Here is a 16,128-nt window from a genome sequence, read left to right as displayed (position 1 = left end):
GATTAAGCCGTATTTAAATAAAAATAAAAAGCACAAGAAATACCTTTTCTCGATACTAAAATTAATCATTCAGTATTCCCCGTAATTGTTTCTATTTTCCAAATACGGTTTAATCTACTATTAATTCTCCTCAATAATTTGCGATCCGTTTTGTTACAAAACTATTTGCGAGGTTTTAGTGGACGGCAACATCGTGCGTGCTACAGGCCGGATCGCCACGATGTTTACAACTTGTATTATGAGGAGCTCCCAAGTACAATGGTTTGGTCAGTAACAAAGCAATGCACGAAAATGCCGTGGTACCTCCAGGTATTGAAAATTTTCCGAGATTTCAAGTCAGATAAGACACCGCAATTCACTATTCATCATTCCTTAAATTTATCACTTCTTTTCGTGGAACCGTCTTTAGCCGTCACTATGCATTTTGCATTCAAAATGACACAATTTTTTAGTGACGTCTTCGCACCGCACGACACGATGGCGTCGCATTAAAGGAAAGTCCTTGGTCCGCTAAAGAGAATATGTGCTGGTCATATATCATAGCTAATATGACCTTCGTATTCATATCATAGCTAATGACCTTGGTATTCATATCATATCTAATATGACCAAGGCATTCGTATTACAGTTATTATACGAATTTTTTCTACTAAGTATCGGTCATATACCATAGCTAATATGAACATGGTATTCCAATTCTTTTTCCAGAGTTTCTCTACGAATTATCGAAATTTAACCTTGCAATTGTAAAAGCTGTTGAAGCACACAGATACTAGCTACTAGTAACTTATTATATCATTCTCCTTATATCCTCGCTTGTGGCATACTACGCTCAACTCACTCTTCCATACAACTTACTCTTCCATAGCACCATCTAAGTACCCTCTACCAGAATTACAATCTCGTACCTAACTATACTTTGTCATTCTCAATGCTCACACTCTCTCAAACCTCACTAGCTTTTCTCATCTCGTCTCATTCTCATTCTCATTTTCTCACACACACTCTCACCCTACCACCAACGGAACTCACTCACTCCTCCGTCACTGTCACTAACGGAGACAAACCACCTCCCTACACTCTCACTCCTAAACGCGCATTTCTCACTAAAATCACAACACTCAAAAACCCTCACTAACCACCAACTCTGGACAGACCGGCTCACGTGACTACATATTCGTTGTTCAATTTTTCAGACACGGTATAGCTATAGTTTCTCCAGCGTCTAATATTCTCTTCTTCGTTCACCTCGGCATTGACAATAAATCTCAAGATCATAGCAAGCATGCAACATTGGAGAAGCGTCATTGTGGCCGTGGCCATCTTTGCTTCCTTTACCACGTCGACGTTGGTCGACTACTTGTCGTCCGATCTGCGTTGGGAGAACACCCACTATTCACGTACCATCGATCTCCAGAAGTCGTACGTCAAAGAAAATAACTTAATTGAGGCCAAGAACATCAATGACAAGCCCCAAAATGAGTACTTCTTCACCGTTAACGACGGTTTCGGAAGCATTTCTGAAATTTCCGTGATGTCTATCACCTTAGTCAACCCTTCCAACATCGAAATAGAGTTCGAGGAAATCATTCAAAATGAGGTTTACAGAATTGTCTTGCCAGTCCCGATTGCTCCAAAATCGAGCTTTGAATTCAAGGTCAGCTATGTGTATATCAACACTTTACAACCATTGCCAGCTAAGCTCGAAATGGGAGACACTCAGACTATCTTGTTCAAATTGAACAAGTTTGCCTACTCTCCATACCCAACTACCGATTATTCCTTGAGTTTTACCGGAATCCTGAAGGGTCAAGAAATGTCTCTTGCTATTAACGGAAACTCCACCGTTACTCAAAATGTTCCAGATGTCAGACCTAGAGTTGAAGAAAAGACATTGAAATACGGCCCTATTGCAGATGTCCTCGAAGAGTTCACTGTAGTTCCAATGGGTTTGTTGTATGAACATAATCGTCCTTTGGGTTATGTTCAAAACTTGAACAGATCTATTTGGATTCCAGCTTCTGAAGTCAATCAATTATCTATTGAAGAGTACTACGAATTGTCCAACAAGGCCGCCGAATTGACTACTGGCTTTTCCAGAGTGGAGTGGTTAAAGGGTCGTTTCGGTACAACCAGAAACCACTGGGCTTTAAGTCACATTGAAATCCCTACCTTTGGTAACGATTTTGCCGACTACTACTTCACTGATCTTGTCGGAGTCGTTGATACCCACAGTTTGGTAAGTGATCATTTGCTTTTGCAACCTAGATTCCCACTTTTCGGAGGATGGAATTACAACTTCACTCTTGGATGGAACAATAAGTTGTCCGACTTTGTGCACAAGATTCACAATACTGATGATGAGTACATAATTAAGGTCCCTATATTAAATTCTGTAAGAGATGTTACCTACAACAACACTTATTTGACTTTCTACTTACCAGAGAGCGCCGAGTTCGTTAACGTTTCGTCTCCTATTGAGTTTGAATCAATCACTTTAGAAAATGAGTTTTCGTACTTGGATGTTTCCAGGGGACATGTTAAGGTTACTATTCACTTCAAGAACCTCTTCGATGACATTCACAGATTAGATATCTTGTTGAGATATAAATACTCGCATGCCAGCTATTTGTTGAAGGTATTCAAGATCTCTGGATTCGTGTTCATCGGATTGATTAGTTACTACTTATTGGGATTAGTCGACCTTTCGATTGAAACCAAGAAGAGCACATAGATGCTTCTGTATAGATTAGCAACAAAATGACGAGCATTCTAAAATGACCGTAGGCATAACAATTAGAGCAGTAGGTATAGAATTCCCATAAGTTGGATCTTCCACAGTAGCGAGGAGTCGCATGAAGGCATCTGGCGAGGCGTTCGAGGCCGTATTCTGTCCATATATTACATTCTACCAGCAGAAGTGCCTAAAGTTGGCTTTGGAATTTGTAATGTTTCATTTCTCTCTATCTTCAGAACGATAAAGAAGGAAGAAATCCCTCTTGAATACATATCGATTTTTACTCGATCCCGTACATTTGCTTCAATTTCGTGAGTTGTTCCTTTCGTACAATCATATCCTCAGACGTCAAATTGGACTTATCGACCTGAAATAAAGAAGCCACCAAATAACGACCAGAAAAGTTCACTCCGTTCAATTCACTAGCAGCTCGCTGTGCATTCGCCAAGTTATTATATATTATAAAGCAACTTCCAAGGTTCAATTTGGATTGTGACGAAGTGTCATCTGGTAATCTTAATTGGTTAATACTACCGTATTTGCCAAAAAGGTCATATAATGCTGCGGAAGAAGTATTATATGGCAAGTTTTTGACAAGAACAATGGGATATTCTAAGTTTCGGGACATTTTATATACCCAGTAGAAGCTAGAGATATGTAAATGGGAAGCAATAACAAATATTTCAATTCTAATAAGTAAAGAAAAGGTATTAATTTAATCTAAATGCTATATATTTTTCAGATGCCTTCTCATAGATGAATTGTCATTTTTCGTGTCATTTTTCAGATTTGAGACATCGAGAAAAATATGCCAACTTGACGAAGGGGAAATATGGCGATAATGGAGGCTGGTGGAGGCTGTGTGATGGTTATACGGCGTTATTACATTACAGGTTAAAAGTTTGGTGTTGTATAATTTGCTATATTTGATGGTAAGCCGTGGCAAGGTTCTTGAAGAAATATGTAGAATTTATAGATTTATAGTTGAATGTAGTTGAACGGAAGTGTAGCAAGAGATGTTTTCTTGGGATTTCCCTACAATTGTCTACGAAGAAGGAGTAACCGGAACTATTCACGTTTCTATACAGCTGATATCTAGAAAAATTCGGAATCCTTGATGTCGGTTATGTATTGCTTTTTGTAAGACCATTGCTTGTGTACAAAAATCACACCAACAATAAAGATCACAATAAACAAGTAGATGTAATTAGGAGTTGAGTCTGCAATATCGTCGTAAGCAACGTTTGGATCAGAAGCAGCGTTTTGAATTTTGGGTCTGGAAGGCCTCTTTGACAAGTTCAAGACTTCAATCTTAATCTGGCTGATAAAGATATCATCAATTGGACGGCTATTCTTTTTATCGGTTGGAACTGCACTGATGGCAGCAAGAGTGTCGAATCCGCCAATTAGTTGACCAAATACAACGTGTTTTCCATCTAAGAATGAACAATCTGGAGTATTTGTGATAAAGAATTGTGCACCATTGGTGTCTGGACCGGAGTTGGCCATAGAAAGACGGCCCATTTTGTTGTGGCCGATTTCAAAGTTCTCGTCCTTGAACTTACCCTTGTCGTTGTAAATGCTGTGACCTCCTGTTCCTACAGCATTTTGGAAATCACCACCTTGGATCATGAAGTTATTAATGATTCTATGAAAAACGGCATTTTTGTATCCATATCCATAAGTCATGTTAGATAAATGGACAAAGTTCAGCACTGTTTTGGGTACCGTAATACCAAACATACCAAGAGTCAAGTCACCAATGGACTTGAATGTGTCTTGTTTGGTCTCTTGGTCTGTAACCTTCAGCGTTATCAGGAACGTGATTTTGTGGGTGATGGTAGGGTCATTCTCCAAGTAGGAGAGCTCTTGTTCCGTAAGTTGGTCCTTGGCTTGGCCTGCCAGAGGGATGACAACAGCCAGGGCCCTGAGTGACAAGAAAAGGGCCACAACCACACTGTATGCGAAAACAAGTCTAAAATGTAACATGGTTCCAATCTTCTGGTGTCTAAGCAGAAATCAAGTACTTTTAAAGTGACTACTAATAAATCGAGGTTCTTCCCAGTTTTAGAGCTGATCAACACTAAGGGATCAACAATAATCAAAAGCCCTTTGTTAAGCTCCAGAATGCTGCTAATAAGTACTAAATCTGCGTCTCGTATCTTGTCATTGTTGGTAGGGATATTGGGCGGGCAGTCACGTGGCTTTATACCGAGAAAGGACAAGATTAGTGAGAGAAGGAGGTTTTGTTAGAGGATGGTGGATCAATGTATTGTATAGAGGAGAGGGGGTCTATTTTCAAGGTTTGAGGTGAGAGGTTGTATTGGGAGGTGATGTCATGATTGGAAGAGATGAAACAGGGTTCCGGTTAGGTTAGAGTTTGTACTTTGGGGGTTGTTTCGCCTGTTTGTTTATTTCTTGGTTACTTGTTTTGTATGTGATGAAGATGGGATAGAATGTGTCAGTTAGCTTGTGGTGCGTGTTCGCGTGTTTGTGTGTCCGTGTTTGTGTGTGTGTGTGTGTGTGTGTGTGTGTGGATGTATGGAGGTGTGAATGTGTGTACGTAGTTTATTAAATAGAGGCTGTTGAAAATATATAATCCACAATTGTAGGCAACAATGGTTTTGTATATTATATATGTACATATGATGTGTTTGTGACATATGATGTGGGTTATGACAGTTGATGTCTTTATGACATATGAAGTGGTTTATGACATATAATGTGGAATATGACATATGATGTGTTTATATATCAATTATATTCTTCTACAACGATATAATTACTTTTTTTAGACATAGAGAAATAGCATAGGACCCCCAGTTTAACTTAGACACTAACTCCGGTATTTAGTCAACTTTAGAATCTATGGCAGGCGTCCCATCTGGGGCTATCCTGGTTGTAGATCCCTTACGACATCCTTCACGACTAAAAAGTCGTCTTGCACCAGGAATTGTATATTATCTACGTTTGTTTTTAGAAATAATTACAACAACAAATCCATGCCGCAATATTAAATTAAGTTATATCACGTGATTTGTAGATTGAAATGCTATCAACTGTATTTCCGCTGATGTACAAGGCTGAGAATCTAACTCTTGTTGATCCGTTCATTTGCTTTCGCCCTACAAAGTAACTTAGCCCTAGTACATACTTTCTGGTGCCAACTCTGGAGCATACTCTCTGGAAGATACTGAATTCCTATGATATTCAGTGAATGAGTGAATGAGGTACCTGCATAATAAAACAACTGGTTTCACAGCCATATAACTTCCGACCTCATGAAATGGCATGTTCAACTTTTACAAGGGGTACAAGCTGTTTGAAGAGCACTTTCATTTTGGCTCATCTATGTATACATTAATTGTTCTCTGATCTCTTCAGAAATTACCAGTCTCTCCTTACCTTCTGTTAATACATATATGGAATTGGTTCTGTTCATCTGTTGTCACGTGATTCTCTCCGTCCCTGTCGCACAAAAACAGAATCGAATTGTAGTGGCGATTTCTCAGTGAACAGTAAAGTGAAAGAAGAACAGTAGACTCGTGAGTTACTGTCACTGTTATTCAATTGAGTAGAGAATATTCAATCTAGAGCAACTTTCGCTAATAGTGCAATCTTGATTTGATCGATCTACCAAAATTTAAGACAAAAGATAATCAAGATAACCAATTGGATTACAGTCTCAGTGCAATACCTTTAGTGTTCGTAGGCAAATAATTACTGGTATCATTGTTTCCAACACAGGAAAACATTGCAAAGCATCAAAATCTGTATCGATTTCCATAGGCAGAGTCTGAGTAACAATATCAAAATACAAAATGAACGGAATTTCAGTAGACATCAACCACTTGAAGAAGGGTGAGGTCAACTTGGGTACATCGATCATGGCAGTGAAATTCAAAGATGGTGTCATATTAGGAGCCGACTCACGTACTACAACTGGATCGTACATCGCCAACAGAGTGACTGACAAATTAACCCAGATCCACGATACTATATATTGTTGTCGTTCTGGTTCAGCTGCAGACACCCAAGCCGTGGCTGATATGGTGAAATACTACTTACAAATATACGCTTCTCAATTGCCATTTGACGAGAAGCCAACCACAGAAGTAGCAGCCAATGTGTTCCAGGAAATATGCTACAATAACAAGGACAACTTGTCCGCTGGTATCATTTGCGCTGGTTACGATTCAAAGAACAAGGGTAGTGTGTACCTGATTCCAATTGGTGGTTCTATACATAAACAGGATTATGCCATTGCGGGTTCTGGTTCTACTTTCATTTACGGTTGGTGTAACGAAAACTTCAAACAAGAAATGGAACAGGACGAATGTGTCGCTTTCATCAAAACTGCCTTGTCAGAAGCTATTAAATGGGATGGTTCTTCTGGTGGTCTTATAAGAATGGTCATTTTGACTGAAAAGGGTGTTGAAAGAAAGGTTTTCTACCCTGAGGATTACCAGAAGTAAGCCAAAATGAAGCATAGATAGACCTTCAAGCCGCCCAGCTAGATTCATACTTCAAACGTAATAAATCCACACAAACACTAATTGTAGTTGCATTCAGTGTTGTAGACTTTGAATAGATGGCTTTCTTTAAGCGGTTTCAATGCAAGTGAGGGCTCAATTGCCATATCAGACAATATAAATGACATAATATTCATATCAGCCCCACAAAATTCTGAACTTTGTATAACCATCATATAAGTACACTATATAACTGCTGAAATAGTCAAGGCCAGATACAGTAAAGAATATCTTTCGATACAGGATTCGGTTATGTCCAGTTACTATGTTCCTTTCTTCTTCCATCGATAGCCGAATTAATGTAAGATATGAAATTTGCGACAATAGCCGTTTCCTGTAACGGGATTGCAAAATTGCAAAATTACTCCTCTTATATGGATTGACTCATAGATATTGAACTTTGATAGTGTATAAATAGTTGCCATACCTAATGTAAACTTGCTATGTGGGTTTATTGTACGACTTCGTCACAACCAGCTTAACCAAGACAATATGGCACCTGCACCGTTGCATGCTAGCAAACTTGTAGTGGAACTTACTACCTCTCCAAAAGATGTCCTTGCTAATGAGGACTTGGTCTTTGGTAAGACATTTACTGATCATATGCTAGAAATCGAATGGTCCAAGGCCGAAGGTTGGGGTACTCCAAAAATTTTACCATACCACAACTTTTCGTTTGATCCAGCTACTGTCGTGTTTCACTACTCCTTTGAGTTGTTTGAGGGAATGAAGGCATACCGTGATAAGGATGGTAACATCAGAACATTCAGAACTGACAAAAATATGGCAAGGATGAACAGAACTGCAAAGAGAGCCTCTTTACCTTCTTTTGATGGTGAAGAGTTCATGAAATTGATTGATAAATTTTTGGTGGTTGATCAGAAGTTCGTACCAGAAGGAGAAGGATACTCCTTGTATTTGAGGCCAACATTGATTGGTACAACAGCAGCCTTGGGAATTCGTGGACCAGACAGAGCTTTATTATATGTCATTGCCTCTCCTGTTGGTCCTTACTTCGCAAAGGGATTTAAGCCAGTGTCATTGGAAGCCACTGACTATGCAGTGAGAGCCTGGCCAGGAGGAGTCGGTGAATTTAAGTTAGGAGCAAACTACGTTTCTACTATCGTACCCCAGGAAAAGGCAATCGAAAATGGCCATTCCCAGAATTTGTGGCTTCTTGGAGAAGAAGGCTACATAACAGAGGCAGGTGCCATGAACGTTTTCTTTGCTTTCCAAACGCCTGATGGGAAGAAGGAGTTGGTTACACCACCATTAGATGGTACCATTTTACCAGGCGTTACTAGAGATTCCACCTTGATTTTAGCTAAAGAAAAATTGGCATCTGATGAGTGGACAATTTCGGAGCGTGCTTTAACTATTCATGAAGTTATTGCTAGAGCTGAAAAAGGAGAATTGCTCGAAGCGTTTGCTACAGGTACCGCTGCCATTATCTCTCCAATAAATAATATAGAATATAGAGGTACACATATCACTGTTCCTGTGGAAGACAATACGTCAGGTCCAATAGCCAAGAAGGTAAATGAATGGATTAGGAGCATTCAATACGGTGAAGTCGAATTTAAGGACTGGTCAAGAATTGCCAAGTAAAAGTTCTTTCAAAATAAAAGAGTTTTAAAAGTCAATTATATCGAACGTATCTGAAAAAATCTTGAAAAGCCAAATTTAACGTATTGATCCAACTTTAAAAGAGTTTGTACATTTTATGCTTTTATAGCACTTTTTTCAAAAAGTATACAAGAGGAGAAATTGATAACAGAGTCTATTTAGAAAGTCTCCTCGTATCACCATATTCTCAGACATCAATCTGCTCATTGTAACAGGTTCTCTTTTCATGGTTGACAGAGTTTGTTCTGTCACATGTATGTGATTCGATAATTCATTGTTCTCACAGTGTTGACTCATTCATATATTAATAAGCTAGAGTTTATATAAGTACTGCGAAAGTACTTTTTTCGCAACTAAATTTCTATTTCTGTATCAGTGTTAAACACTTTTTGAACACTATGAGCGAGAAGAATTTCAAGCAAGTGGACGTGTTTACTGACGTCAAGTTCAAGGGCAACCCAGTCATTGTTTTCTTTGATGCAGATAATTTATCTACGGAGCAGATGCAAGACATAGCTAGATGGACAAATTTATCAGAAACCACATTTGTTGAGAAAACAACACAAAGTGGAGCTGATTACAAAGTTCGTATTTTTTGTCCTACCTATGAAATGCCATTTGCTGGTCACCCAACAATTGGGACGTGCTATGCTCTCTTGGAACTGGGAAGAATTACGCCTACAAACGGTAAACTTGTTCAAGAATGTAATGCCGGACTTGTTGAAATTACTGTTGATAACTATGACCCTAAAGATATCTCAAGAGTGTACCTTTCGTTTAAGTTACCATATTACAAATTTGAAGAATTACCCGAGAATCTCTATCCAGAGGTTGAAGAATCTTTAGGTCTTCAACAGAATACAATCGCCTCGCTCCCTAAACCTGTCATCGTTGATGATGGGCCAGTTTGGGCTGTGGTTCAATTGAAAGACGGTCAAAGTGTCCTTGATTTACAATTGGATTTCTCTAAAATCAGTCTTCTAAGCGAAAAGTATTCATGGGATGGAATAGGTGTTTTCGGCAAGCACGATAATGGCCTCTATGAAGCCAGGAACTTTGCACCTTTTACGGGTACCCCAGAGGATCCCGCTTGCGGAAGCGGTGCTGGTGCAGTTGGTGCTTATCTTGGTGCTTACTTGCAAGAAAAAGTATCTTCATTCCGCATTAACCAAGGTTTGAAAGTCGGTAGGGATGCGAAAATAGAAGTTTCCTTGACGTCTGATGAAGATGACCTCAGGGTGCACGTTGGAGGCAGAGCTGTCACTTGCTTAAACGGTAGTTACTGAAACAAAAAATTTTGTCATGAAATATAAAGTAGTACATAGGGAAGTGTCAGCTTCCACTAAAAAGATATCACAACATGTACCAATATCGTTCCCTACCATTATAAGTTCTTAACATATCTCTCACAAATGTCCTTATGGAGAAATTTGCAACTTAAATGTTTTGCGGCACACTACCAAGGGCCGCAATCCTTCGTAAATCTTGAGCTATTAGTTAGAAAGTTCTACTACCATAGCAACAAAAGTCTGATGCCACTGTCGCACGTAGTTAATTGTGTAGCCTTGCAAGGCGTTCTATAGAGCCATTGGGCATTCGAGTTCAACAGTCAATTGCCTTCAAGTCTGCTAACCGCCTTTAGCCGACTTTCTTCGAGACAATATGTATCCAAATGCCGATTATACGCATTAGTATATAAATAACGATAGTCCTATCCCATCTGGTGGGAGATAGCAAAGCTTAGAACCACCGTCACTGGAGGCATAATAATAACGGAATTCGTTTCTTTACACAAATCAAGACCCTAGAGTCTCCTGAATGACTTGGCGTCCATATGAGCTCATCTAGTCGTTAAAAAAATACACTATGGAGGGGGGCAATGGAGATGCTTAACTACAAATTAACACCTAAATGGTGGGAATAACGTAAGCGTGAATATAGCCTCATGGTAAACTCACAAGTTTAGAAGTCCGATTAGTTTAACCCCACACCATCTAAGATGACCCTCGGAGACTCCTAAGTCCATTAAGTCGATCCATGAAAATCTGGGGAATGAGAGCATCAGGTGCCACTAAGCAACCTATGGACCTACAGGGTGCACGGCAAAAATTACGAGGTCCAAGGCATTTTTCCTTGTCGCAATGGATAAATGGTTAGGAGGAACAAATATGGGGAATCGACGTGACGCCAAAGGCACTTATTTTACATTTCAAGTAATTAAAGCGAATCTAATACGTCACAGCCAACTCCGCAATTGCTCCTGTTCTGGTGAAGCGGGACACTCAGATTATGCCGCTTGGAAAATATGTCCAAATCAAAATGCCTTGAATTTCTTTTAGGTGGAAAAATTTACAGGTTAGAACTGGACACAAAATAACGTCGGGCGAGGTACATTACTTGAGCAGAACAGGAGAAGAAGAGAGTGTAGAGATAGACAAACCAAATGATAGATCAAGAAGGCGAACGAAGAGAATAAGGTGATGCTCAATTGCCGAAGACATACTAAGGCAATACTGTAAATTATTTATTTCGCTCTTATCTCCTTTGAAATGTAACAATTAAAAGATAAAGTGCTCACCAACGGTGAACAGTGAAGATCTTTTTGTGGTGTCTCAAATGCCCTACGAAATTATAATCTATTGACAAGTTCAAAAGAGTAGGTGAAACCCAGATCGAGACTCATAGACGCGGAAACAGAATACGAAAAGCATCACACTATTTCATAGTATTGAGGGCGATGTGGTACCCTGTATTATTACACTTTTGTATTTGCGGAACCACTGTGCTAATATACGACCATGGAAGGAGCTATCTTCGCTTGATTCATGGACTATCTTTGCCTCATCATGAGGTGCCGTTCTTTGTATAAAATAAAGTTGGCAGTTGGCTCAATAGGTGACAATTGATTTTCGTACAAGCATCTATTCAGAAAAGCAGTAGACTGTATTATTTTTTGGGGGTCCTTGTTGATAGGATTTTAATCTTGATTGTTCTTATCAATTATTTTCTCGCTGGGAATATTATATGCAGCATAACAAACATGCAACTTGGTCGTGTCCCGTAGACTAAAGGCGTATTTTGCTAGCCGTTTCTGGTTTTCTTTCTCCGTTCGGAAGATAATGCAGTAGCGATATAATCCGGAAACAAGAGCCAAGGACGATGGCCAAGGAAGTTGAAGCGAGGAACTTCCAAGGAAGTCTGGCCGTTGAAATTTTCCAGTGCTCCTATAATTAAATAAGGTTGAATAATGTAAAAGCTAAACCAACCGACAAGACTCCAACCAGAAAATACCACCATTGTCAATCAAAATTTACAAAGAACTGTGGTTGGACCCACCATGCTACAAAAAACCTATATTCTCCAAAATACCTCTGTCTAGTGCACACTATGTACAGTGATTTCATTGAGTTAATTCTCCAGCATTCTTTCATTTGGCTGACTTCCGTACGGCGATTTCTTTTTTGTGTAATGGCTTGCATATCAAACTTTGCATTTTAAGTCAGTTCCCAATATGCACGATACCCACCTTTCTTTTGCCTCATCTGCTTCCTACCCCAAGATATGACTATGATTTATTGCAATTGATAGTGAGAACCATGCAACTGATAAGAATTGAATTTCCTAATTGGGAATCAGCAGACGTGGATTCCAGTCCGTTGATAAATTCCCATACTAACTTCATACTGGGGGGCCCAATATTTTGGAATTCATGTTCACCTCCAAGCGTATTTCAATACGTTTTATTAAATAATATTGGCGTAGGATAACCCGCTCTGGCTCAGTGCCTTTGGCTTTTATCTATCATTGCGAACCAATTTACGTGGACATTGTTGTCATTGTCCCATTTCTTTTTTAGTTTCCAACTTCCATCTTATTATATATAGCTTTGCATTTCCCGAATTTCAAGGAGTATCTGGGTTTTTGGCTGATAGTTTCCTATAGTCATTTTCAACTAATTTCACAGTTAATCTATTAAGATGCCTGAAAAAGAATTGGATTATATCACGTCCAGAGAAGCTGCTGATGGCTCTTCTACTGAAAAGAACGGTGGTGTCTACATCGATGCTTTCGACAAGGCCGACAATGCCCCAAAATTAACGGGATGGGCTAAGTTCAAAGACGGTTTCAAGAGAGCCGACACTACTGCTTTGGGTATTGATCCAAACTTAAGTGATGCTGAGAAGATCGCTATCATGACTGCAAACTCTCCATTATCCAGATCTCTTAAAAACAGACATTTACAAATGATTGCCATTGGTGGTTCCATTGGAACTGGTTTGTTCGTTGGTTCTGGTACTGTTTTGCGTACCGGTGGTCCAGCTGGTCTTTTGATTGGTTATCTTTTAATTGGTTCTATGATTTACTGTACAGTTCAATCCTTAGGTGAATTGGCTGTCACTTTCCCTGTTTCTGGTGCTTTCGTTACATACAATTCTAGATTTATCGACCCATCGTGGGGTTTCTCCATGGCTTGGAACTATGCTATGCAATGGTTGGTTGTGTTACCATTAGAATTAGTTGCTGCTGCTATTACAATTAAGTTTTGGGACAATCATACCAATTCTGCGGCGTTCGTGATTATTTTCTACGTGCTTATTGTTGCCATTAACTTCTTCGGTGTTAGAGGATATGGTGAAGCCGAGTTTGTCTTCTCGCTTGTTAAAGTTATTGCAGTCCTTGGTTTCATTATTTTGGGTATCGTGTTAGTCTGCGGTGGTGGTCCAAAAGGTGGCTACCTCGGTGGTCTTTACTGGCACAAGCCTGGTGCTTTCGCCCATGGTTTCAAGGGTGTCTGTTCCGTCTTTGTTAGTGCTGCTTTCGCTTTTGCTGGTACAGAATTAGTCGGTTTAGCCGCCGCTGAAACCCAAAACCCACGTAAGTCATTACCAAAGGCTACCAAGCAAGTCTTCTGGAGAATTACCTTATTTTACGTTATCTCGTTGACTTTAGTGGGTTTATTGGTTCCTTACACTGACACAAGATTGATCAGTGCATCTTCTGTCGATGCTTCTGCCTCTCCTTTCGTTCTTGCTATCAAGAACGGTGGTATTAGTGGTTTGCCATCTGTTATGAACGTTGTGATCATGATTGCTGTTTTGTCCGTCGGTAACTCTTCTGTCTTCGGTTCTTCTAGAACTTTGGCTGCCTTAGCTGCTTCTGGTCAAGCTCCACAAATCTTAGGATACATTGACAGACAAGGTCGTCCATTAGTTGGTATTATCGTCCAATGTGTGTTCGGTTTGTTATGTTTCATTACTGCTTCGAACAAGTCTGGTGATGTCTTCTCCTGGTTGTTGGCACTTTCTGGTTTATCTTCCATCTTTACTTGGATGTCTATTAACCTTTGTTTGATCAGATTTAGACGTGCCTTATATGCCCAAGGCAGAAACACTGATGAGCTTACCTTCACTTCCCAAGTTGGTGTTTATGGTGCCATCTACGGTGCAGGTTTGAACATCTTGGTTTTGATCGCTCAATTCTGGATTGCTGTCTGGCCTCTTGGTGGAAAGCCAACTGCTGAGAACTTCTTCATGAATTACTTGGGTGCCCCAGTCGTTCTTGTCTTCTACTTATTCCACAAGATCTGGAAGGGTAAGTGGAACATGTTGTTCATCAGAGCCAAGGACATTGATATCGATACAGGTAGAAGAGAATTAGATTTGGACTTGGTCAAGCAAGAAATCGCCGAAGAAAAGGCTTACATTGCTTCCTTGCCATTCTACAAGAGAGCATGGCACTTCTGGTGTTGATCCATACAGAAGTCGAATCTCTTATTTATTTCTACAACATTCCCCATTTAATAATTGTATAATTTTGAATTTGTATGATAGATTGCGGTTTTAAGTACACCACTTTCGTTTATCAGCCTTAATACATTAAAACGTTTATATTAAATATCGTTGCAAATTGTAGTGACTATTGTTGCAATGTATCAAAACGGGTTCGGTCTCTTTTAGACGCTGAGCTTGCTTCGTCATATAAGGATGTGGTTACTGCACGTCCTGGCATTTTAAATTTTCTCGCGTGACGTTTAAAGTTCGTTAGTCAGATCCTTTAGTGTGTCTCTGATTCTTGTAATTGGTGATTGGTGATTCAATAGAATGTGCGAAGGCTTCGTTCTTTATTACAGTATTGTGACATTTTATCTTTTCTAGTGTAGGTAGTTACCGAAACTGGAAACCTCTATAAATAGTTATGGCGAAGCCTCTATTTTATTTTTGGAATATCTCGGAAGGTAAAGCTTCTTACTGCTCCTCACAAATATTGACCTTAGATGCTAGAGAAACACAACAATAAAAACCGCAGATCTCTGCTGTGTTAAAATTACGTTCAAAGTCCTTACTGTTACAGAGTTGGTGATTGGCTAGCATATTCGCATTTTTAATTCGATAAGTATGCTGACATCATTCTTAAGCCTCCTACGTTGAAGGCTCAGAGTCCGTTGACGAAACAGAAATACCGCAATAATATTTATACACAGAATACAGAAACAACAAGGGAAACATGCCTCTCGTCTACCACCTTGACGTCGTTTAATTTTAGTGAATAGTCATATGTTACGCAGTGGATGTACTACGACGTCAACATGTTTAAGAATCTTCCTTTTCAGTTAGAGTTTTCTATGTAAGCCTTTTGCCAAGTAGATTTGACAATAATTATGGGCGCAATGTAACATTCACTTTCAACGTCTTGTTTTACGAGATCTCTCGTTCGCCTACAAGTTGTTGTCAACTGTGTATGTTGAAGTCATTTAAACTTTCAAACTTTTGTGTGTTAGTCGCTTCTATGGGATTCCTGTCGGATGATCTGTGTATGATATAGCCCACAGTGCATGTTCAGCCTTGGACTCAGCTCCAACAGCCAATTGTCCACCTTCACACTGTCTCACCATTAAATTTTCTGTACCTATTAAAAATAGAATAGGGTTTGTGCGGATGCAAAGCACCTAATTTGGATGCGGCACGGAGGTAGCTGTCTCACACACAGGAAAAGTGTCAAAAACAGTAATCTGACGCAAAGTGGCGTGTCCGTATTGTTCAATTTTACGGGTATTTCAATGGGACAGGGCCAGGGAACAGGGAAACAATACATCAGAATTTCCCTGCTAAGCATTAAATCGGCATGAAATGGGATCGTTTCTGTGAGATGGACCAATATGTGTTTGTGGGATCTGAATTGGGTACCTTTCGAGCAGAAAACCATCTGACTTTTTACCGTCATGTTTCTTTTCTA

At 39.6% G+C, this 16,128-nt stretch overlaps 7 protein-coding genes across 7 annotated transcripts; 5 read left to right on the top strand and 2 right to left on the bottom strand. All coding sequences in view use genetic code 12, as the record gives it.

Moving 5' to 3' along the window:
- The first annotated feature begins 953 nt into the window (after positions 1-953).
- OST1 (dolichyl-diphosphooligosaccharide--protein glycotransferase subunit) lies at positions 954-2,876 on the top strand. Its single transcript, XM_064920440.1, has one exon. It carries the CDS (start codon positions 1,286-1,288, stop codon positions 2,732-2,734), a length of 1,449 nt encoding a protein of 482 aa, XP_064773941.1. The 5' UTR covers positions 954-1,285; the 3' UTR covers positions 2,735-2,876.
- RJT20DRAFT_51185 (uncharacterized protein) lies at positions 2,849-3,426 on the bottom strand. Its single transcript, XM_064920441.1, has one exon. The coding sequence runs from the start codon at positions 3,363-3,365 to the stop codon at positions 3,018-3,020; it is 348 nt and encodes a 115-aa protein (XP_064773940.1). The 5' UTR covers positions 3,366-3,426; the 3' UTR covers positions 2,849-3,017.
- Position 3,427: 1 nt separating this feature from the next.
- On the bottom strand, positions 3,428-4,964 carry RJT20DRAFT_51123 (uncharacterized protein). The gene has a single exon (XM_064920439.1). It carries the CDS (start codon positions 4,724-4,726, stop codon positions 3,833-3,835), a length of 894 nt encoding a protein of 297 aa, XP_064773939.1. The 5' UTR covers positions 4,727-4,964; the 3' UTR covers positions 3,428-3,832.
- A 1,594-nt stretch (positions 4,965-6,558) lies between these two features.
- PRE3 (proteasome core particle subunit beta 1) lies at positions 6,559-7,212 on the top strand (the record flags this gene model as incomplete). Its single annotated transcript, XM_064918436.1, has 1 exon — positions 6,559-7,212. The coding sequence occupies one exon, from the start codon at positions 6,559-6,561 to the stop codon at positions 7,210-7,212; it is 654 nt and encodes a 217-aa protein (XP_064773938.1).
- Positions 7,213-7,728: 516 nt separating this feature from the next.
- BAT22 (Bat22p) lies at positions 7,729-9,181 on the top strand. Its single transcript, XM_064917446.1, has one exon. The coding sequence runs from the start codon at positions 7,762-7,764 to the stop codon at positions 8,875-8,877; it is 1,116 nt and encodes a 371-aa protein (XP_064773937.1). The 5' UTR covers positions 7,729-7,761; the 3' UTR covers positions 8,878-9,181.
- Positions 9,182-9,293: 112 nt separating this feature from the next.
- RJT20DRAFT_135841 (uncharacterized protein) lies at positions 9,294-10,181 on the top strand (the record flags this gene model as incomplete). Its single annotated transcript, XM_064918435.1, has 1 exon — positions 9,294-10,181. One exon carries the CDS (start codon positions 9,294-9,296, stop codon positions 10,179-10,181), a length of 888 nt encoding a protein of 295 aa, XP_064773936.1.
- A 2,691-nt stretch (positions 10,182-12,872) lies between these two features.
- Positions 12,873-14,645, top strand: GAP2 (amino acid permease; the record flags this gene model as incomplete). Its single annotated transcript, XM_064921637.1, has 1 exon — positions 12,873-14,645. One exon carries the CDS (start codon positions 12,873-12,875, stop codon positions 14,643-14,645), a length of 1,773 nt encoding a protein of 590 aa, XP_064773935.1.
- Between the last annotated feature and the right edge of the window lie 1,483 nt (positions 14,646-16,128).

The sequence above is a fragment of the Scheffersomyces xylosifermentans genome, assembly GCF_036884685.1.
Source record: "Scheffersomyces xylosifermentans strain CBS 12540 chromosome Unknown RJT20scaffold_5, whole genome shotgun sequence".
Classification (NCBI taxonomy): domain Eukaryota; kingdom Fungi; phylum Ascomycota; class Pichiomycetes; order Serinales; family Debaryomycetaceae; genus Scheffersomyces; species Scheffersomyces xylosifermentans.
This window is presented reverse-complemented; position numbering and strand designations above follow the sequence as displayed.